General features: G+C 33.8%; 2 protein-coding genes across 3 annotated transcripts in view; one reads left to right on the top strand and one right to left on the bottom strand.

Moving 5' to 3' along the window:
- Window positions 1-24,610, top strand: part of LOC122135528 (potassium voltage-gated channel subfamily KQT member 1-like) — a 143,385-nt gene that overhangs the window by 90,388 nt on the left and 28,387 nt on the right. The window contains exons 15-18 of the mRNA XM_042714992.1: window positions 1,560-1,635; window positions 4,531-4,625; window positions 4,709-4,749; window positions 6,173-6,234. Of these exons, the coding sequence (XP_042570926.1) occupies window positions 1,560-1,635; window positions 4,531-4,625; window positions 4,709-4,749; window positions 6,173-6,234 (274 nt within the window). The remainder of the gene's footprint in view (window positions 1-1,559; window positions 1,636-4,530; window positions 4,626-4,708; window positions 4,750-6,172; window positions 6,235-24,610) is intronic.
- On the bottom strand, window positions 2,138-3,512 carry LOC109080075. Of its 2 annotated transcripts, XM_042714989.1 has the most exons (3): window positions 3,394-3,512; window positions 2,972-3,244; window positions 2,139-2,876 (listed from the first exon to the last, which is right to left on the bottom strand). In XM_042714989.1, the coding sequence occupies exon 3, from the start codon at window positions 2,868-2,870 to the stop codon at window positions 2,217-2,219; it is 654 nt and encodes a 217-aa protein (XP_042570923.1). In that variant the 5' UTR covers window positions 2,871-2,876; window positions 2,972-3,244; window positions 3,394-3,512; the 3' UTR covers window positions 2,139-2,216. The 2 variants fall into 2 exon arrangements, with proteins under 2 accessions (XP_042570924.1, XP_042570923.1); XM_042714990.1 differs by lacking the exon at window positions 2,972-3,244 and having other exon boundaries at window positions 2,138-2,876; window positions 3,394-3,506.

The following is a 24,610-nucleotide window of genomic DNA, read 5'->3' as shown; positions in this document are numbered from 1 at the left end:
GTGTGTGTATATATATATATATATATATATATATATACACACATCACACACATATCAAGATAGATATTATCAATATACAATATTTTTTTATTTATATTATTATTTATTTTTATTATTATTACTATTACTATTTTTATAATTTGCTATATATTATAACTATTTGTTTATTGTGTGTGTGTGTGTATATATATATATATATATATATATATATATATATTAATGTTATTATGTGTTTATAATATTATAATTAATAATATAATTAATTATTAATATTAAGAGGAAGTGACAATTTTTATATATATAGCTATTTTATGTATTATGTAGTAATTTTTTGCATTTCTATTACATATTTTATTTTCCTATTATATACATCTATATATATAATATATATATATATATATATATATATATATATATATATTTTATTTATTCATCAGGAGGAAGTGACAACCTCTTTAGATATGTAATATAATTATATAGTTATAAATGTGATCATATATAATATGTACTATATACTATAATTAGCTATTTATAATTTATCATACATAAAGTGTATTTATATGTATTTTATTATTATTATTATTATTATTATTATTTTTTACTGTTCCTGTTTTCCTATTATATACAAAAGAGCTACATGTATTACAGAAGTCAGCTGGGTTTGGAATGACGTCTCATGACGTGTTTGTGACGCATGTCTTTGTTTGGTTGTTATCAGGAGGAAGTGACACCCTCTTCTGAATGTTTTCTCCACTCACAAGAGTGTTTGTACTGTCGTCCGCTCTCCTGTCTGACGTGTGCTGGAATGTACAGCGATTTAAGTGGCCATCGCACACTGATCAGCCCACTTAACAAACACCCGGCCACGACCCACACACTGAACACACACCCTTAAAGGGACAGTACACCCAAAAATAAATTCTGTCATCATTTCCTCAGCCCAAACCCGAATTACTTTCATCTATGTGTATCATAAATATAGATGCTTATACGATGAAAACGAAAGCCATACAGGACTAGAAGGACATGAGTGTGAGTGAATGATTCAGGTTTTCTCTTAATGGATGACCTGTTCCTTTAAGACACTCTCGTTAGACTGTGTTGTGGATTTACTAGGATTTTGATGGCAAAGGTCATCGTCGGGGTCACTGATAACAGACTAGACGAGCTCTTCAACTAAGCCGTTTCGACTGCAGACGTGTGTTTGAGATGCTTGTCTGCAGAAGGTCTAGGTTTTTATCTAGTCTTGAGCAGCAGAAATGAGTTTTGTTGTTCCACTGTGACCTGTTTACAGTGAACGCTGCTGCTGCTGCTGTGTGGATTTCTGGGTAGAAGCTTTGGCAGGGCAGCGTTACGCTGGAAATAACAGGGTGTTTGGGACAAAAAAACCCAAGTGCCCTCCCTTAGAGAGTATCTGTGTGTTTATGTGAATGTGTGTGTGTGTCGGTTGTTGTCGTCGCCAGGTTTAACTGCCACGTACACACACACACACACATTGACAGCGGGCCTGCTTTGTGTTTTTTGACGCTGTGTGTGTTTGTTTATTTTGTTCCCCACAGACTTTCCCACGCGCACAGATCTGGCATCAAGGTCATAAGACGGATGCAATATTTTGTGGCTCGACGGAAATTTCAGGTACTTTTATTTTGTGTGTCAGAATTAATGATCAAGTGAAGTTTCATATATATATATATATAAAGCAGGAAAACAGTAATAATAATAATAATAATAATAATAATAATATATATACATATATATAACATATATATATATATTATTGTTGTTTGTTTTTGTTATATGCAATTTTTTTGTTTTTCATTTTTTACAGTTTTTCTCGATTGCTTAAACACATTTGCCCAATCTGACATCACATTTTCAAAACCGTTAACACACAGGATAAAATGAAGCTCAATGGCCAAAATGACTCATTTTGTTAGCAAAATGCTCTAACACTCACAAAACATTAAAAACATGCAACATAAGCAAATATTTCCATCAAACACCACAACTTGTGGTCAAATTAATTTATTCTTTCAATCAATCATTACACAATGGACAACAAAATACAAAATGCAGCCATCAATATGAAATATGATACTTTACAAACTCAGATGGATACTGGAAAAAAAAAAGCTACCAAAGGAAACTTATGGGTGGAAATACCTTTTTAAAAAAAAAGAAAAAAAAGAAAGATATATACATTTTATCTTTCACATTTAGTCCATTCGTTCTTGACGATTATGCCACAGGTTCTCATCAACATCGCATTGAATGTTTTCCCTTGCAATGCACCAAGGGAAATACCTCCTTGCATGGCGTATCCATCCCTGGCAGTCCTCTGCACCTATTGCCAGGCAACCAGCATTCATTGCCTCCAGGAGGGGCATCTGCTCATATGGCCGGTGATCATACACCTTCCACCTCCAAGCAGAGAAGAACTCCTCGATTGGGTTCAGAAAAGGCGAGTATGCAGGGAGGAATTGTATCATAATACGAGGCTGTGCTGCAAACCATTCATTCACAAGGCGAGAGTGGTGGAAAGCCACATTGTCCCAAATTATGACATACAGAGTCATGCCAGGCCTCAACAGCCCTCTCTCTTCGGGTGTAATCAGTAATTCTTTCAATGCATCAAGAAATGTGATGAGGCGTTCTGTATTGTATGGGCCAATAGTTGGTATGTGGCAAAGGACTCCATCATTGGAGATGGCAGCACACATGGTGATATTGGCACCCCTCTGACCTGGCACTGTGACAGTGGCCCTCTGCCCAATGATGTTCCTCCCGCGTCGCCTCACTTTACAGAGGTTGAAGCCGGCTTCATCCACAAAAATGAATTTGTGATGTGCCCCTTCAGCTTCAAGCTCCATTATTCTCTAAGAGAAAGAGCAAATTCATAAAGCAAATTATTCCAGTCGCATGTAGCTATGGTAAACAAGGTATTACAAAAAAAATCTGTACGTGCACATACTGGAATCGTGCCTCCTTTACGATGTCAGAGTTTCTTTGAAATGGAACTCTGTACAGCTGCTTCATTCTGACAAGGTTTCGTTTAAGGACTCGATCTATAGTTGCCAAACTCACACTGTTTATATTTCTAAATGCTCCCTGATCTGCAATTACTGCTGCCTGGATTTCACGCAGTCTGATTGCATTGTTTGCCACTACCATATCTACAATGGCAGACTACTGTTCAATACTAAATATCTTTGCTCTGCCACCAGTGTGTGGCAATGTGTGGATTCTATAAAGTAAAAGCAAAAAGTATGACAGTCACATAAATGGGATTGATAAAAATCTGCATTACTGTAGACACAGTTTGTTCTGCTAACAGGGCAATACAGTAAAGCTGAAATACACAGTGGTATACATTACAGTAACACTGTGAATTACCTGTTCTCATTCCGAAAAAGCCTGACAATAGATGCCACAGTGCTCCGACTCAGAATGGGCTGGACCCTTTGTCCAGCCTTTCTAAAGGACAAGCCATGATTGATGACATGGTCAATAATGTTGCCCGAATTTCATTTGAAACTTGAGCTCGATTTTGTCCTCTTGCTGCTGCAGCACCCTCCACCACGCATACAAACTCCTCTTCCTCGGGCCCCTCTGCCATGGCCTCTTACTCTCCTTCCGTGCCTATGGCCTCTTTTGATCCATGCTTGCAAATAGCAACACAGAGGTGGCATCTTTTACAGATGGATGAGGACTGATTGCTGATTGAAGAGTTGTGCAAATGAGTTTCACACAGGTGCATAGAGATTTTATAATTATGCAAGTAGTTTCTATCAGCTGTGAATAGATTTTTTTCTTTTTGTTCAACACAGTGAATCCAATAGAGTTTGGGGCCTTTCAATGAGATCTGTGGTAACTGTTTTGAAAAAGGGTGTGAAAAAATGTGTGAAACAAATGAAAAAGTGTTAAAACATTTGCAAGAGAAGACTTCTGCTGTGCTAATAATGTGATGATGAAGATCAAGCGGATCCCAGTTTCATTTAGTGTGTCTTAGCAAATGAGAAAAACTGTAATTTCACTGTAATTATTTTCACCATCCCAGGGATACTACAGTAAAACGTTCTAAAATACTAAAAGGAAATTCAAAATTTTAGAAATTTAAAAAATACTAAAAGGAAAGTAATTATTTTTTTTTTCATTTGAATTGCACAACAACTAAATTGAAACTATAAATCTGCACTAAAATAAGAATAAAAATTCTTTAAAATTACAGAGAAAATTACTTTAGTTTTCATACTAGTTAAGAAGTTACAAAAACAGTTTATTTACATCTATGCATTTAGCAGACACTTTTATCCAAAGTGACTTACAAAAGAGGAACCAAAGCGATTCAAAAACAGTGATCTACACTGAAATTAATAATAAATATGCACAAACACGTTGCATACCTTTGCTGTTGTTGTTATTGAGTTAAACTGAGCTATAATAACAAAGCGTGGAAGTTGAAGCCCAGGGGACCCGAATTATAGTCGCCTGCGATGACAATGGCTCTGATGGATGCCGTCTCTGTCGCAGCAAGCGAGGAAACCGTACGACGTGCGGGACGTGATCGAGCAGTATTCCCAAGGCCACCTGAACATGATGGTCCGCATCAAAGAGCTCCAGAGAAGGTGAGACTCCTTCCCACAAATCCAATGGATTTCCAAACAATTGCTGTGCATTTCACAGTTTCCTGCTGTTTTTCCTCTCGCAGGTTGGATAACACGTTGGGAAAACCGGGAATATTCCTGCCAGGTAAAGGAAAACATTCCCACATCAAATACACATTCAAAATGCATGAATAAAGCACAACAAATAAGCACAAAATCATACTGAAATGCTTCCGTGATCTATCTCATTAACATGCAACAATAAAAATTCAATATACAGCAACTTTACCTACTTTGAACATAACTTAAGTCTCTTTACAGATGTTAGCCAATCTTTTACATATTAAATGACCTAATAATAATGGAAATACAGTACATGCAAATACAGAAACCATCATAATTATGACTTCACGCCCATCTCATTACCATGCAATAATTCAATACAGTAACTTTACCCACTTTGAACATAATTTATGTCACTATGCAGATGTTAGCCAATCAGAGGTCACTTATATATTAAATAACCCGTGATTGGCTAATAGAATTCATGCATCTGAATACAGACATCACATCTATTACATTAACACACAAACCTCCCTTATTTACATAATCAGGAATAATTCAGCAACTTGAAAAGACCAAGATGAATAGAGAAGATTTGTTTTACATTTAACAGAAACTGAGGAGATGCAAACTAGACACCTTTGGCAGAAAATCACCATTTTCACGAGTCAGTGATCTGATGAGTTTTTGAGAACTCTTGATACTTCACTCTTCAGTACAAAACAGTGCTGAGCTTTGACAAAAAGTGATTTTATAATGTCTAAATATAAATCCAATTGGTCAGTTAAGCCCATGACTGATGTGGTTATAGTATCATGCCTTTTTCAGTTTAAAAGTGTTTGTTTTCCACCAAATGGCAGAAATCTTCCACTTAAGCACATTTTCAATTAACTATCTGCATGAATAAAAATGAAAAAAAAAAAAATGCAGATTTTTTTTTAAAGTGAATTTGACATAATATTACAATTTTATATGAAAATATATTTAAAAATAATAATTTTGAGAAAAATAAATTATGTTAAAAAATATGATAAATCCACCCAAAACAGCCTAATTAATAAGTGAGCATTATTACATGTATAAATAATAATTAGAAGAACAAAAAAACACTTTTTTTTTTGATAGATATGGTGAGTTTTCAACTTTCCAAGCACAAGCTTGTTATAAGGCTTTTGTTTGGGCAAATGTGCAGTTGTGCCCTGCTCCCATATTTACATATAATTAATAATTCAATATACAGCATACTTTACCCACTGAAAATAATTTACTCTGATGTTAGATGCCAATTAGAGGTCATCTACATATTAAAGTCTAGAAGATACAGGAAAAAAATGATACTTGCAAAATTAAAAAAAAAAAAAAAAGTAACAATGAATATGGACTTCCAATTAAAAAAAAAAACTAGGGTGTTTCAATAAAACACTATTAGCATCGGCTTTTGACTTCTACATACAGAAAACAATTACTTCTAACTGACTTATTATTTCTCTTTGTTGTGATTTTAGAGAAAGGTGTGGATAAGGAACACTATACGGTGGGAGCCCGGCTCATCCGATTGGAAGATAAGGTACAATATAGACTTTTAATCTGAATTAGTCAACAGAATGTGGCTTTCTATAACCGTTAGTTCACGTTCTACTGAGCGAGCGAGCTCAGAGAGTGCTGAGATTTCACATATCATAAACCATAAGCCTCAGTTAACTCCTTCTCTGTCACTGATGGTCTCCGAGTCCTCGGGTTGAAAGCCTAATCGTTTAGTTGCGATCTGATCGTGCAGCACAGACAGTGTTTGTGTTTGTGGATGAAGCCGGACTGTGATCGCAAGTGAGATTTGAGGATTTTTTTAGACATAATGTGATGGCAAATCTGTAAAATGAATCTCAGTAGACGCTCTGAAGATTTTCCAGTGAATGTGTATCTGATGTGAGTCTCACTGGTGCTGTTACAGCAGATCATGGACAGTCTTTATCACAAAATACACCCAGACAGGACAGTCACGTACATGTATGAAGCTTATCATGCAGCAACTTAAATAAATGCATATGATAAACTGATTGGAGTTATTTTGTGTTGATATACCTGGGATGAATCACTGTGTAGTCTCTTATAGTTTCATACATTCACAACCATACGACAGCCACCAATTCAGTTTGAGTGACAGATTTCAGCTGTTATTGAAGGATGTAGCAAACCCCGACTAGACAGCATTTTTGTTGTTCATTTCACATTTAAACAGACATTTATATAGACATCTTAAAGGGCCAGCAGCACAAAAAAGTAAAATAAAAAATGCCTGTTTCATTCTCAGGGTCACGATGATATTGTGAATTGGGATATGAGTTTGTACTTCAGTTTGGTGAAGCTGTCAGAGGAAGTTTTTGGTTTTGTAAGTGTAGAGATGCGATCTCGTTTGATGTTTTGACTGCGGAGGAAGCAGAACGAGAGTGATAGGGAGCGAGAGAGAGACTTGTCGTGACAAGCCGATGGTGGTTTTCACTCGATTGAAGCCTGAGGGCAACAGGTGGGTGAACTGAGTGACCCGCACACATCAACACACACATCTGGATCATACGTGCTGCATCACCTCTCGCTGGAGCAATAAACACAAGATCCTACAAGAAGCCTGCTGTGTCGCATGTGTCTCCTCCAGAGTTTCAGCATTTAGATCATAATCTGAGATCTCAATTTGAACTCGTTTAACGTCACGTTCTTGCAAGATGGCAACTATTAGATCATTTGTGTCAATTATTTATTTCTCCTCATAAACTTTAGTAGTTGTTTTTGAGAACAACATGAATTCTCCTGAGCAACATCTGAGGAAAAACTAAAAATAAATTCTACTCCGATAGACATGATAGATAGAATTCATGGACATGATTATATCTTCAAATATTATATTATATTATATTATATTATATTATATTATATTATATTATATTATATTATATTATATTATATTATATTATAGAGACTACTTATTGTGATAATCTCTTCAAATATTATATTTTATGCATAATTCAGTACAATTTAGATTATATATTTATTTACATATTCATTTTTTATTTAAGTCTGATAAAATGTTATCATATTGATATTCTCAGTATATGAGAGCATATTATATAAAACGTTTATATTTCTATATTTATAAAATATTACATTTTTATAAATAATTTAATACTATATTATTATGTAAATATATTTATTTATCTTTATCTCAAGTCAGATAAAGCTTTTGAGAACATCATGCCTCAGTCTCTCCAAATAATAGATTTTATAAGTAGTTAATTATTATGTATTATTATTATTATATTGTGTACATTTTTAAGATATATTTTTATTTATATATTATATATTATTTTTATATATTTATTTATTAGCATTTATATTTTTCCAAATATTTTTATGTATGGTAAATAATACCATATAATAATTATAATAATAATTATAATAATAATTATTATTATTACTATTATTATAAAAACATTATATATATTTTTTATATTTTAAATATACATATATTGTTTTATTTTGTATATGTCTAAATAAATGTCAGTCTGATAAAAAAGTCTTAAAAATTTAATTTTAACTTGATAATCTCTCCAACAGTGAAACACGATGAATATTAAAACGCTTGAACAGCTATAAATCTCACTCTCTTCTCTCTTCGTCTGTCTTTATTTCGGCGCTGTCATTAGCATGGAAACATTGCTCTTCTCCTATGGCGAGCGTTTGGATGTATGCTGTCTGACTGGCAGCTCAGTGAGTAAGTTGTGGTTAATGTGTTCAGAGTTTTGCGGGGCAGACATTGATTTATACTCCCTGATAGAGACACACATGGCAACAAACGGCGTGACACGCAGCTCTCTGAGCTCCAGTCCTCATGAAGATGGATGAGTATCCTTGACGCTGCATGTTATCTCGCTGTCTGCCGTCCCACTGAAAAATGTTTCAAGAATAACAAGCCTGAGTTTGGGGTTGACTCCTCCAGAGGGGCTGGAAATGGCTTTTCAATGAGCTTAAGAAAGTACGTATGGCTTCCAATGAATATTGAACAGCCGTGTGTTTTCATCAGCCGCAGAAGATGCTCTTTTATACTTTGTGAGACTTTAAATGTTTTTTAATAATAAGTAAAAATAAAATGATACTGAAGGCTGTCAAAACATGTTTTCAGACAAAATGTCTATTATTTTTCTGTTGATGAATTGTCTTTTAGTTGTTGTTGTTGTTTTAGACTAACTCGCTTAAATGTAGTTTTAAATTTAAAACTAGAAAAAATAATCCCAACAATTAAGTCATTAATAATGTTACAATAGCTTTCTGCTTCAACTGAATGCTGCTTTTGAACTTTCTTATACAGTGGGTATAGAAAATAATAAGGCCCCTTTAAAATAATCACATTTTGTTGCTTTACAGCCTGAAATAAAGAATTACACAGTTTTTGTTTTATCCAGTTGTGTTTACTCTGTGTTCTATCTTTCACTTGGATGTTACTGTATAAGTTGCACTAACATGTCAGAAAAAAAATAATTAAATAAAAACACAATCACTGAGTTGGAAAAAGGGTCAGTGTTTTGTTGAAGCACCTTTTGCTTTAATTAGTTCATATTGAGATCTCTGACTTTTGATTACAGACATTGGTATCTTGTTAAACCCCAGCACAGTTTGAGACATTTTTGAGATCTGAAACTCTAGAGGAGACAGATTTGAGATTACTGGGGTGTTTTTTTTTCTCTGGAGGAACATCTAAGAAGCAGGAGATTCAGCAAAAGCAGGGCATTTGAGAGATTGCATTCGTTAAAATTGATGTCGTCCACGTTACGGCGGTTTGCGTGGTTTTTCCAGTAAATCAAGATGTGTCAAACCTGCCTTTTGATTTCCCGTAAAGCGGAAGCGACAGCTAAAATGTCACCGGTCGAGCACTGGAAAAAATCTGGAAAATCCGCCTGATTGTGTTTTCTGCGTTCTGAAATGTGACTTTTCGTAAAGTTGTTTGTGAACGCGTCATCTGAAAGGCATTAGCGAGTGCTCCACACCTGCTGAAGCACAGAGCTGTGTTTAGGCTTCAGTCAGAGCTCGATCGACCCAGACGGCGTAAAGACGCGTGTACATTCACACATGCTCTCACATGTTTACACGCACTGGCATGTATACATTTGAAGGCTCTTAACACGTAAACAAACTCTCACGCAGCATTTTGCGACGCACACATCTTCTCTTCATGGTTTATTACAGCGCTAGTCTCGCCGTCTGACGAGAACTGACATGTCATCTCAACATCCGAGTTGAACCGTTGCTCTAAACTAAAACAAATGTCTTGAATTTTCCAGGTTTTCCCTCTTGTTCCCTCCTCAGCTGTAAATAATTCCCTTTGAGGGAATGATTGTTAAAGAAACGACGTGAGAACATGGGGTTAAATGTTTGTCTATTTTCTACAGAATTTATGGAATTCCGTTTGTGGCAGTTAAGTTGAAGGACTCAGTGTTTTTTGGTTTATTGTTCCTGTACAACCTGAAAGGTGCATTTCTGGGATCATTTGAGTCATGCTGAGTTTCCTCATACGTGGCACTGCATTATACTGTAGCTTGGATTTCACCTTATGACCTTTACATTAGCTGACTTGTCTAGTCATTCTGGATAAGGATATATATTTTTAATCATTTTAGAAATCTTACACTCCAAAAGACCAACCTCTATATTCAAGAGCTGAGCAGAAAAAGTGTACTCACTAAGTACATTTTCAAGACTTTTACATAATTTTCCATAATTGACTGTCTATCTATCTATTATTTGTTTGTTTGTTTGTTTGATCTGTCTTTCTGTCTGTCATTCTTTCGTCCATTCTGTCTGTCTCTGTCTATTTATTGTCTGTTTGTTTTGTCTGTTGTTATGTCTGTCTGTCTATCTATCATTTGTTTGATGGTTTGTTCATTCTATCTATCTATCTATCTATCTATCTATCTATCTATCCGTCCTTCCGTCCGTCATTTGTTTGTTTGTTTGTTTGTTTGTTTGTTAATTTGCTCGGTCATTGTTTGGTCATTTGTTTGATTCACTCTGTCTGTCTGTCTGTCTGTCAGTCAAGTGTTTGTTTGTTTGTTTGTTTGTTTGTTTGTTAATTTGCTCGGTCATTGTTTGGTCATTTGTTTGATTCACTCTGTCTGTCTGTCTGTCTGTCAGTCAAGTGTTTGTTTGTTTGTTTGTTTGTTCGTTCGTTCTGTCTGTTGTTCATTTGTTCTGTCTGTCTCTCTGTCTGTCATTTGTTTGTTTGTTTGTTCATTTGTTCATTCATTGATCATTTTTTTTCGTTTGTTCGTTCTGTCTTCCATCTTTCTAGCATTTGTTTGTTGATTTGTTCTGTCTGTCTAACGTTTGTTTGTTCTGTCTGTCATTTGTTTGTTCTGTCTGTCCATCTGTCCGTCCGTCCATCATTCTATCTATTGTTCGATCAACTATCTCATTCTACACATCTACCCTATCTATCTATCATTTGTTTGTTTGTTCATTCTGTCTGTCTGTCGTTCGTTCGTTCGTTCATTCATTCATTCTTTCATTTGTTTGTTCTTTCTAATAGTCTGTCTATCTATTTTCTGTTTTTTGTTCAGTCTATCTATCATTTGTTTGTTAATTTGTTAATTTGTTCATTCTGTCTGTGCTTGTCTGTCATTCTATCTGTCTGTCTATTGTTCATTCATTCAGTCTGTCTGTCTGTTGGTTGTTCTTAATGTCTGTATGTCTGTCTGTTTGACTGTTTGTCTGTCTATCTACTGTTTGTTTTTTCATTCGGTCTGTCTATCTATTCATCTAAGTTCAGGAATTTAATTGCATTTTAATTCATTCTCAGCTCAATTTATTTGTGCATGTTGGATAATCAGTCTATCAGACAAATTTGGGAGTGTTCATTATTCATTTTGAAGTCATTATTCATGCCTTTACAAACACATTCATTCCTACCTGTTAGTTCCAGTCCTTTAATTTAATCAGACAAGCTGCATTCCAGAAGAACAGTTCACTGTTTGCATCACACCACTTGTCTGTGTTCACTACAAAGAATCCCAGAATTCCTACTTCTGTTTTTGGAACTCTTTTTATTGCCTGAGAAAAAAAAAATAAACAAAATTGCCACCCATTGTGTCAGAAATGTCAGTTGTGTAACATAAAGGCCTAGTGTACATTCTGCTGGTCATTATTGTTAAATAAACCAAGACAGGATGATCCAGTGGAGTCTTCAGACAAGCAGTTTGATATAAAAGGCTGTTAGATGTCCTAAATGTGTCCACAGACGGGTGTGGTTTAATTTGCCGTCTAACTACAGGGCAGGGGTTGTTGTCTCTGGGGTGAGGGTGCGGTCCACCCGCCTCCAGACTGTGACGCTCAGGTAAGACCATGACTGAGAGCGAACACCCAGACACCCGGAGGTAATCTGACACGTCACGTCCAAACAAACCTTCCTTCATCCAGTCTCCGTTTGGCCCAGTGTGCTTAAGTGCCCACCGTACAACACAATAGCAGGAAGTGTTAATAAAAAGCCGTATGAATTGAGCCAATGGCAAGGACACTCATGTTTGGAAGGCAGTTTCACACTAGAGCTTTTGGTTCTGACCCGAGTGATTTTAGCTTGTGTAAAGCAGGGTTGTGTTGTTTGGTTTGCTGGTCTTAACTGCCTAAGTTAGGCTACACTGGTCAGGCTCATCTTTTTTAAGTTACATCTTATTCTCTTATTCCATTTTATTTTTAATAATTGTATTCTCTTATTGCATGTTATTTCTGTTTTTATTTTTTTTCATAATTTACTTTTGTAAAATTTCATTTTATATATTTTTTATTTCATACTTTTATTGTATTTTTTTATTTTTATTTTTATTTTATTTTTGTATTGTATTTTCTTTTCTTATTTCTTTTAACTATTTATTATCTATTTTTAGATTATTATATTATTATCTACTTTTTAAATTTCATTTTAATTTTCCTTCTGCTGTGAGGGCTCCGTTTTCTTTCATTTTTTTTCAGTTTCTCCATTTTAATTTTATTTTCTTATTTTTTAAATTATTTTATTCTCTTGTTGCATTGTCATATTTTTTATTACGATTGTATTTTCATATTGCATTTTATTAAATTCGTATTTTTTTTTCTATTGCAGTGGGGTTTTCTTTCTTCCCTCTCTTATTGCATTTTATTTTCTTATTTTTGTAATTATTTTTGTATTGCATCATTTTTGTTACTTCATTCTGTTACTGCTTTTTATTTATTTTTTTCTTATTGCATGTTACTTATTAATTGATTTTATTATTTTTTTTTATTATTATAATTTTATTCTCTTACAGCATTTTAGTTCCTTATTTAAATTATTTTCATATTGCATTTTTTCTTATTTTTTGTTATTTCATTCTCTTAATGCATTTTATTTTATCCATCAGTTTCTCCATTTTCATTTGGTTTTATTATTTTTTCTTTATTTTTTTCTTATTGCATTTTATTTTGCTTCATGCGTTTTGCTGAGCGGCTCTGTTCAGCTCGGTCTTTTTAAGTGTCCGCGGTACAACACAATGGCAGGAAGCGTTAATAAAAAGCCGTAAGGAATGACCAGGCTCTGTAAGGTGGGCTCCCCAGTGTGCTCGGAGCTCGGTGTCTTGGCACGTCGTGTGTCCATTCACTATCCACGCCACTCCACTTTGATTTATGTGTTTGGCTGCAGATTTATTCTGCCGGACTGGACAAAGAAAGGAAGCTGGGCTGACACTAGGCAATCTGCTACACGTCCTTCTGAGGCTTTTGGGTCTCTAGCATGTCTTTCTTTGCCCAGACTGTGGCTCCTTAAATCTGAATCAAAGGTTATCGGCCTGGCAGAGTACTGTGAACGCCTGTGCCTTTCTGTTCCAGTAATTACCTCCGCAGGAGTCGACCACAATGTATGTGAGAGCTGTTTCAATACAGAGACAATACCATCAAACGTGTTTCTTGCCTTTCATTGTTTTGCAATCTCTTTCTGACAGCTTCGAGAGGTCAGAGAAAGCGCAAAAGGTTAAAATGAAGTATTTGAAGGATAATTTCACACAGAGCTTTGGAGTCTATTTGGTGTCAGATTTTGGCTTGTGCAAGGCAGGACTGTGTGCCGTTCAGAACTGAATTGAAAAGGCCCAGTTAGGTTTTATGGTGTTAGGCTAGGCTGATCTTTATTTTATTTTTTCATATTTTATTGCCTTTTTATCTGTTACGTTTAATTGTCTTATTTTCAAGTTATATTTTATTCTCTTAATGCATTTTTTAAATGGTTTTAAATGGTTTTATATTTGCATTTTATTTTTGTTTTGTTATTTTCTTATTTAATTCTCTCCTTTTTTTAGATATTTTATAGTCTCAATGCATTTTATTTTTATCGCTTATTGCATTTTATATTTAATATTGATTTTACCCATTATATTCTCTTATTGTATTTTATTTTCTTATTATTTGTTATATTTTATTACATTTTATTGTCTTGTTTTTAAGCAATTTTTTGTTGTCATCAAATTTTTTCCTTATTTTTCAAAATTATTTTATTTTTATGTTGCATTTGATTTTCTGGGTTTTTTTATATTTCTTTTTTTAATGCATTTTATTTACATTTTTAAATTATTATTATTTATTTGTTTTGGTCTCATTTTCAGATATTTTATTCTCTTATTGCATTTTCTTTTTTATTATTTTAAATCTTATTCTTTTTTTAGATATTTTATTATTTGATTGTATTATTTTATTTTCTTGCTGCATTTTATTCAATTTTTGCATTGCATTTTATGTTCTTATTTTTGTTATATTTTAGTCTTTTTTTTATTTTTATTTATTTTATTATTATTTTTTTTATATATATTGTATTCTCAACTTCTATTTTGTTTTCCTTCTTCATAATGTTGAATCACAGCACTTTTCAAACACTGTTTCAAAAGGTTCTATAGAAATTACGTTTTTCTTAATAGGAAATCAGGTAGCCAAACCTCAGGTTGGTTTAATCCAGTCTTTCAGCAGTGTAATGCTTCTAATTCTCCATATTTGTTAGTCAGTATGTTCATATCAGCACGTGGCTCTCTCTTGTTCCTCTGTTCATTGTCCCGTTGAGGTGAGGTGAACATATTTTTAATGGTTATTACTGGGTCAGTGTGTTTGAAATGAAATAAGTAACTGAGTTTATTAGTCCCAATATATTTCTCTGGTTTTATGTGGAGCTGTAAGCAGCTGTGGGTCCATTAAGTGTGTCTGCCGCGCAGCACAGAAACATAAACCTGACGAGAGCAAAACCGCTCTGTCATTGCAACTAGATAGAGCACGTGAATGTCAACGTTCACAAAAACTCTCATCTCCTGTACTGGAGAATTTGGGGCTTTGTTTAGATCCGATATGCACTCATGTCTGTGAATATTAAACCACAAAATAATAACAAAAGTAAGATTTTTTTTCTTCCATGTTTTAAATTAAACAGTAAACCTCTGTTGTGCAGCACTTTGTTTGCCAAAAAATATTTTCATTTGATTAAAACATAAATTCAATTAATGTTTTATGCCTTAATTTGACCAGAAACATTAAAACACATTAAATATATGTTTAATTCATAGATAGTTTTATAAGGTATTATTTATTCTAAAACAAAACAAAGAAAAACAATAACAACAACATTTCATAGGCCCCTATTATTGAAAAAAGAAAGTATTAATTTTATTAATTAGACATGTTTTTAAATTATTAAAATGTAATTAAGCAATTAAAATGGAATCCAGAAAAATTAAAATAAAAAACACAGAAATTTTAAAAAACAAAAAAAAATTTAATAAAAAAAAAAACACAATACATAGTTAAATAAAAAAATAATCATGATTACATTTAAATATTTTTAAATTGTATAAGTTTCATGATTTCAGTTAATTAGACATGCTTTTTGATTACTGAAATTAAATGCAACCATTAAAACTGAGTCCACAAAAATTAAAAAGAAAAAAAAAATGGAATAAAAAAAATGGAAGTTTGAAAAAAAAAAAAAATTGGGAAAAAAATTAAATTGATTTAATAGGGCCATACATGATGGAGCTTGAGTGAACAGGCCGTCTCGTCTATGTTTTGTAATGTAAAGACATTTAGAAACCAGAACAAAACAGAAGGAAGTTTCAGGGCCCCACAAAACTTTCCAAAACACTACAATTCTTTCCAAAACAGACTTTTTTTTTTTTTTTTTCACAAAGCTCACACACAAATACATGAAAGTGTCTTGCACACTGCTGTCTCTCTGGGTTTGTTTGTGTGTGTGTGTGTGTGTGTGTGTGTTTGTGTGTGTGTGTGTGTGTGTGTTGGCTTGCTGTGGTTTACCACTCCTTGTGTTACACTGCATTACTTTGCTTCAACAATACATTCAAGGCCAGGCCTCCTTTCTCTCTATAGAACCATCACAAAACACTGAGCGAGTCGCAGGGAAACCTGATCCCGACTCCACCCTCGAAATTATACGCTAGCAGCCACGACAACAATAACAGCCAGTGTGTTTTTCTGTCTTTAACGAGATCTGCGCATCAGACCTGCGGCCGCCACATACGAGCGGGGGGCGGTGCTTGTGTTGTGTGTGTTAGAGTCACGTGACTGGACTGGCGTCTTTCACAAAAGAGGAATCGGTGGTTATTTAGGTTGAAGAAAGAGTTCATTAGAAATTGCATTTCTGTCATTTTCTATTTTAGTGTCTTTTACGGTTGTGTATTATCTGATTTTGTACTGATGCAGCAAATGGGAAATTGAACTATTCAAATTTAAATACAAATAGAATTTAAATGAACTGAAATTTAAAGAAAGTTTTGGATAAAAGTGTAAATGTAAATGTACAGTTCAGTAAATTCCTTTCCCTGTTTTTCCAATTCCAACTGCAGTCCAGCTTCCTGTATGTCGTGTCCAGATTCAGATTAGATTCACTCTCCTGAACTGAAAGCGCTGATTCTTCACCGCTGCCTGAGACATCAAAGCTCAGGGTCGCTCGTGTCGGCCAATCAGAACAGAGTAGAGCTGATGACACGCATTTGGGGATGTTGTATGAGAGAATGTGATGATGTGGTAAAAAGCTTCAGACTTTATGACCCAGGCGAGTTCACCGAGAGAAGCCCTAATGGCAGGGTACATGCAGGGGGCTGTGGTGTGTGTGTGTGTGTGTGTGTGTGTGTGTGTGTGTGTGTGTGTGTGTGTGTGTGTGTGTGTGTGTGTGTGTGTGTGTGTGTGTGTGGAGGGGGTTGATGAGCCACAGTGGAGCCACTCTGGAGAAGTGAAATCACTGTAATAAGAGGGTAGTGGTTTGGCACAAATCACACACACACACACACACACACACACACACACACACACACACACAGACGTAAGAGCGAGGTGAGGCAGGATCTTTGCCCTCTGCTCTGTTTAATTCTCACTACAGTCTTGTGACTCATTTTGCCGGGTGTTTCTGGAGTCACGCCTGAGATCATCAACTTTAAAAACACTGGTTTGTGAGCTGCAGCCGAGAGGAAGATTTCATGTTTCCTTTAAAAAATCTTCACAAACATATAATTTTCCCACTTATTTTACTAATTTATTAATTAATTAAGTAATTAATTTTTCCACTTATCTGATTAATTAATTTATTTTATTTTGATAGGTAGTTTGTTAATGATAGAATTTATTTATTTTATTCCTTAGTTTGTTATATAATGTGTTTATAGATAGTTTTATAAGTTATTATTTATTCCATAGGTAGTTAGTTAGTTAGTTAGTTATATAGTGTGTTTATTTCATAGATGGTTTTATAAGTTAATATTTATTCCATAGGTGGTTAGTTAGCTAGTTAGTTAGTTAGTTAGTTAGTTAGTTAGTTAGTTATATAATCTGTTTATTTCATAGATAGTTTTATAAGTTATTATTTATTCCATAGTTAGTTAATTAGCTAGTTAGCTATTTAGTTAGCTAGTTAGTTATATAATGTGTTTATTTCATAGATAGTTTTATAAGGTATTATTTATTCCATAGGCAGAAAGTAAGTTAGTTAGTTAGTTAGTTAGTTAGTTAGTTAGTTAGTTAGTTATATAATGTGTTTATTTCATAGATATTTTAATAAATTATTTATTTCATAAGTAGTTAGTAAGTTAGTTAGTTAGTAAGCTAGTTAATTAGTTAGTTAGTTATATAATGTGTTTATTTAATAGTTTTACAAGTTATTATTTATTCAATAGGTAGTTAATTAGTTATTTAGCTAGTTAGTTAGTTAGTTAGTTAGTTACAAAGCTAGTTAGTTATATAATGTGTTTATTTAATATATAGTTTAATAAGTTATTTATTCCATAGTAAGTTAATTAGCTAGTTAGTTAATTAGTTAGCAAGCTAGTTAGTTATATAATGTGTTTATTTCATAGATAGTTTTATAAGGTATTATTTATTCCATAGGTAGAAAGTTAGTAAGTTAGTTAGTTAGTTCGTTAGTTAGTTAGTTATATAACATAGATAATTATATAATTTATAAAATAATACAAATAAATATACATATATATAAAAATAAAATTTTTAACTTATTAGTTAGTTGCTATATCATTTATTTCATAGATAGGTATATAATTTATCTGTTTGATGTAAGTTGTTATAAAATTTATTTAATAAATATTAAGTCATATAATTTGTTTCTATAATTTTATAGAATAATATTTTATAATTTATTTTACAGATAGATAATCATGTAATTTATTTCATAATAGCTAGTTATCTATCTATTTATTTATTTATTTAGATATCATTTATTAGATAGATAGATTTTCCTTCAAAACTCTTCATATGTCCTGTAGTGTTTGTGCTGAACGTTTAGAAGACATGTTTTTGCAGGTTAATGGACTTGTGCTGTCTGACCGTATTAAGGAAACCCCAGGACTCACTGTCTATTATATTCTCAGACAATTATGTGCCAGACAGAAAGCGATTGCCAAATGGACGACTTCACTTATTGTTTACGCTTGTTGGCTTGTAAAGGAGTTTTATTCCCTAATTGTACAGCACAGGGTAAAATGCAGCGGTGCCTGTGCACTTAATTCATCCTCGCATTGTCAGGTTGGGCTGTTAATTTGGCTGAACTGGCACGCGCCCAAAGTTCACCAAGTTCACAGACACTCGAGGCAGGAGAGGGAAGCAGCGCTCTCAAAAGCCTCCAAAAGTTTTCCTGTTTGCTGATTCAGCACAATGAAAAGTGAAGCTGTGCTCGAAAGCTCTGTAAGTGCTGTTTAGTTATCAATACAGGAACCCAGATGTAATCCGTGTAGTTCTTCAGGTTGAGGAAGAATGTGTTTATGAAAAGAGTTGGTTAGAGCTGCATGAGTCATTGTAACATACTAATTTGATTCATTTTTAACATACTAATATTAATATTGATAATATAATCAAAAACATATGTGACAGTGGTTTTACTTCACATATTTTACATTTTATATAAAAAAAAATTACATTTACTTAACATGTTTCCCTATTATTAACTTTACTTACAACCTAGTAATTCTGGAGTATGTATATATATAGTCTAGTAAGCCTTGAGTATGTATGTGTATATATATATATATATATATATATATATATATATATAATAAAATATATGAAAATATTTTACTCATTATAAAAGTCTAATATCTTAAAAAAAAATATCCTAAATAATTTAAAAATTAAAAAGGTCTAATGATTTAAAAATGAATCTTATTTAAAAAGTAATTATATATAAAGAAGAATAATACAAATCAATATATATATATATATAAAAATGTGTGTATAATTTCCATAATTATATATTATATACATAATTATATTAAAATATATATAGCGTGTTTAATTAGAGTAATATATATATATATATATAAAAATGTGTGTATAATTTCCATAATTATATATTATATACATAATTATATTAAAAGCGTGTTTAATTAGAGTAATATTTAGGTTATTAGGTTATGTAATTATACATCTAGAAATCTGATAAGTAGTATTTAGACAGTTAAGATTATTATTGTAATCATTAAAAAAATAATAATAATAATCAAGACATATATAATAATGTGTAGTAAAATATGATTGGATAAAGTAATAACCATAATGTGCACTTCATATGTCAAATGAATTATAATCCCACTCTTCAAGAGCTTTAAATATCCTGATGATTAGATCATCCTTTAAATCGTTCCTGATCAGTCATTATTCGTGTCAATACCTAATGCTTTTAAAGCTCCAGTCAGCCCTTTCTCTGAATGGGAAGCTCATTTAGGGTCTTCAGGAATGGCTGGAATCGCATCTTTTCCGTCAGAGCCGTGGAATTGCCTGAGATTTAACTAAGAGCAGCACGTAATACCAGTGATTTCACATTCCCCTCATTTTCCAATTTGAAAAGCATTCGATCGTCCCATCCTCATATGCTTCTGTTGAATACGAAGTAATGAGCAGGCCGTCCAGGGCACAAATACACCATTGACGTTAATTCCCAGGTTTGAGCGCATTGTTTGGGAGAATGTTCTTGGAAATAATATTCGCTTTGTGGTTTTGTCCTGGTCAGCGTGTTCCTAATGGAGATAATGACATGCAGGTATACATATTATAATAGCAGAAGTCTTGACACAACAGGCACAATAGGTTCGTTTGTCCGACTTCCTCGGTGGCACGCAAAAACTGCACATTACTGCATGCTGGTGGAAACACTAATGCAGCCTGTAAACCAGACACTTATACGACTCCACTGTAAAAGGTAATTGTAGAACATAATGGCCTAATGGCTGTTTCGCTTCCACTGGGCCAAATGATTGAATCCACCCTTCATCATGATTAACCAACAAACACCTGATCCTTTGTTTGTTGGGATTTTTGACTAAGATAAGCCAAGGCAGACTAGTTTGCTGTAGTGTGTGTTTGTATTAAATGCAACATACAAAGTAGCTTTTGAGATCTAATTCACCAGGGGCTGTTGTTAGTTAATAACTGAATAACAGGCCCATTAAATTGACTTAAATGTTCTATTAAAGAAATAGTTCAACCAAAAATGACAATATGCTGTTAATTCGCTCACCCTCAGGTCATCCAAGATGCAGATGAGTTTGTTTCTTCATCAGATTTGGAGAAATGTAGTATTACATCACTTGCTCACCAATGTATGTGAATGGGTGCCGTCAGAATGAGAGACCAAACAGCTGATAAAAACATCACAATAAGCCAGAGCACTCCAGTCCATCAGTTAATGTCTTGTGATGCAAAAAGCTGCATGTGTGTAAGAAACAAATCCACCATTAATGTGTTTTTAACTTCAAACTGTTGCTTCAGGCTAAATTATGAGTTCATAATCCATAAAATTGCTTTCTCCAGTCAAAAAGTTGTCTGGTCTGAATCAGAGAGAAATCTGCACAGATCAAGCACTGTTTACAAGCCAAAACAGCTCTAAACAAATATGTGTGTGGATTTTGATGTGAGAGACTTTTTCACTGGAGGAAGCGTTATTATGGACTATGAACTCTTTTAGCCAGAATTAATATTTTATGAATATTTTAGCCAGAAGCAATGGGTTGAAGTTAAAAACATCTTGATAGATTTGTTTCTTACAAACATACAGCTTTTCACTTCTCCAGATGTTAACTGATGGACTGGAATGCTGTGGATTATTGTGATGTTTTTTATCAGCTTTTATGGACTCTCATTCTGACGGCACCCATTCACATCCATTGGTGAGCAAGTGATGCAACGCTACATTTCTCCAAATCTGATGAAGAAACAAACTCATCTACATTTTGGAAGACCTGAGGGTGAGTAAATTTTCAGCAAATTTGCATTTTTGTGTTAATGTATTAGTTTGTATTTATTTGAGGGATATTCTTGTCAACACTATTTTTTTTTAGATTTAATAATTAAATTAAATTAAATATACAAAATATTTATACTAACATACTACATCAATAAATATAAACTCTACCCACGCAACAAATAAACAAATAATTTTCAAAATTTCTCACACCAACCATAACAAATGAAACCCTCGCGGGAGTAACCAGACCATTCTGTTTCAGATCATGCTCATCCTCATATAGAGATAAATGCTACCCGGGGAACGTCTTAAGGAGGCATGTTCAGTCTTGTTCAATCGATCCATAACAAGTGAATGTGTTGCATAAGAACTATGTTGTTTCCTTACAGCATTTCTGAATGTATTAACAATGCTTCATTGCAGCATCTTACTGCAAACTCGTATTGCCGTCTGTTTAGCAATGTTTCATGTTTCTGGGTTTACTGTGTGGAAATATGCAACGTGTTAAGTTTGTATTAATACATACATAGTATATATTCAATATTACTTAAAATGGAGTATAAATAATTTGTCAGCTTTAGCTTTTGTGTCATGTATAAATGCATCCTGTGCTCTCATCCCCACTTTTCTTTCATGCATGTTTCTCACAGCTGAGAATCCTGAAATCGTCTCATCTGAGTCTCACTCTGTGTCTCTTTCTCTTTCTTTCTCCACTGAATTGCCATCACCTTGTTTTATGCCCTTTGTCAAATTGCCCTCGTCCCCTAATTGTCTTAATTAATGTGGTGCATTTTACATGACTGCACAGTTTTCCCATCCCACGGTTGTTGTTGTTGTTGTTTTTTTAGTTGCATTCCTTCATCAGTTTGTGGCAAACAGACAAAGAGGAGCTTGTTGGGGAAGTTCTCCATCTATGGCCCATGGCCGCTACTAGTTATGAGGTTCCGTGAGAAAGAGACACTCACCAAAACCTGCTTTGGCCTAAAACACATTTTATGTGAATCCAAACGCAAATACATCACCACAGGAGGCGCTATAGTGAACTAAAGCATAAACTGTCTTCCACACTCAGTTTTCTCTTTCAGGTCAACAAATGTCACGGGGAAGCAAACGTCTGAATAGGTTAGTTAACGTTAGTTTAACTGTTTACTTGTTTATAGCAGCTACCTTATAAATAAGCACAGACATTTTTAGGTAACTCTTTCAGCACCTTAAATATGAAGTACTTTTCTCACAAAAGCAATGCAAGAATGCATGTTAAGTTTGTTCAACAGTGCACTTGCAATGCTTTGGCTAAGTATTCACTGCATACTTGGGTAAATCATAGCTGTAAAAAATTATTGTAATTTTAATGGCAAAAGGCTGTAAAAATGCTGTTTATTGGTTAATGGTAAATTGCCGTAATAGAATGAAAAACGGAATAGATCTAATGGTACATTTCATGTAGTTTTACAGTTGTGTACTGTTAAATGTAACATTTTTGAAACTGAAAAATATCAAGTTACGTCTTATAATTTACAATTTAAAAACAGAATTTGACATTCCCAAAATTTGTCTTCTTATTTTTTCATTTAAATAATATTGTCTTCTTATTTTTTTTTTATTTTGCAGTTTTGTACGTTAGGGTTTAATGTTACATCTTTTGGTGCCAGGTGAATACGTAAAAACAAACGAATTGTTTGTTTTACAAGTTTTCTAAAATGTAATGTTTAAATATGCAAATGGTGCATTATCTAATTGAGTATGCACTAATTTGCATACAACATAGATAAAATACTTTCAACAAAAAAAAAAAAAATAAAACAAAATTAAAACACTTTTTTTTTTTTTTTTTGACATATTGAAGGTTTTTACAGAGGGAAAATACTGTCAACAGACAGAAAAAAAAGAAAAGAAAATTTCACCATGTTTTTAAGAATATTATGTTGTATAAACCGAGGCAAATTATATATGGACAAACCCCTCTATAAAACCCGTCACAATATAAAAATAAATAAAACTATACATTTTGGTGTATGTAACTCATTTTGCGAAAACAGCCTTTAAATATATGTATTGTAATTGAAATCTACAGATTACTAAAGTGCAATATAATAAAAATCAGGCAAATGTTACATGAACAAACCCCTCTATAAAAACCTAAATAAAATGGCTAAAATTGGTGTAAGTGCACCTTTAAAAACAAACAGACTATAAAAATGCATTGTGCATTGTATTTGAAATCAACAGACGTAAATAGATAAAGTGCAATAAAATTAACAGTTAAAGCCAAATAACCCGAAATCTCAAAATAAAATATATGTATTTTAACTATAAATTTAAGTTCAATCTGTAAAACTTCAAATGTTGCTACTTTTTTTTTTTTTTTTTTTAAGGTAAAGTTCTGGCAACGACAACTGCTGGTTTTTATCTGTAAGTTTCACACGTTTTGTTTCCAGTGTTGTTTCCGACCTTATTGATGCAGATGAATTTGACTGCATCAGGCGGCATAGTGTTTGTCCCCATTTCTGTCAACACAAAGCCTGAAAGCAATCTGACTGTAAGAGAAAGCAAAACATAAAGCATACCTGAAATGCAAGCTGCAGAAAAACATTTTTTCCTTAAGCGATTGTGTGTGCATGTGAGAACGAGCGTGCATGGCCCTTCTGCAGGGGAAAGTCTGCTAATATCGGCCCTAAACGCGGGTTATTATCCATTCAAACACGGGCCGGCTGGCGTCTTATCTCCTCAGCTGAGTGAGTCCGGTGACGGCGCTCCAGCAGCTGACAGCTGGACCCTGCATCGCTCATCAGATAAGCACTAACTGATCGCGGAGCACCCATTTCTGCATGCTAATGTCAGCTGTGGAAACTAGATTCCTCTCTGTAGCACAATGCTATCACGCTTCGCACCGCAGCGCAGGGGGCCTCTGAGTCGGCTGGGGTCGCATTTCTCCGTGGCACGCCGCAGGCACTCTATCTCGATCCCATCAAGCACTGGGGTGCAGGATCTGTCAGTGGGCCCCGAGGCGAGCGCACTAAGTAGCGCCGGATAGAGTTACCACAGTGTGTCTGTCAAAGCCCCTTTCCCCCCAGTTTGGCCTCACTGTTTTGGTGCACTTTCACTCTTTAACTGTTTTCAAGCAGGTGATTCAGTCATATTTCATTAGAGAAACAATTATAGCTAT

Source organism: Cyprinus carpio, chromosome A25 (genome assembly GCF_018340385.1).
Source record: "Cyprinus carpio isolate SPL01 chromosome A25, ASM1834038v1, whole genome shotgun sequence".
Lineage (NCBI taxonomy): Eukaryota > Metazoa > Chordata > Actinopteri > Cypriniformes > Cyprinidae > Cyprinus > Cyprinus carpio.
Note: the sequence above shows the minus strand (reverse complement) of the source record. Positions and strands in the feature narration are given on the sequence as shown.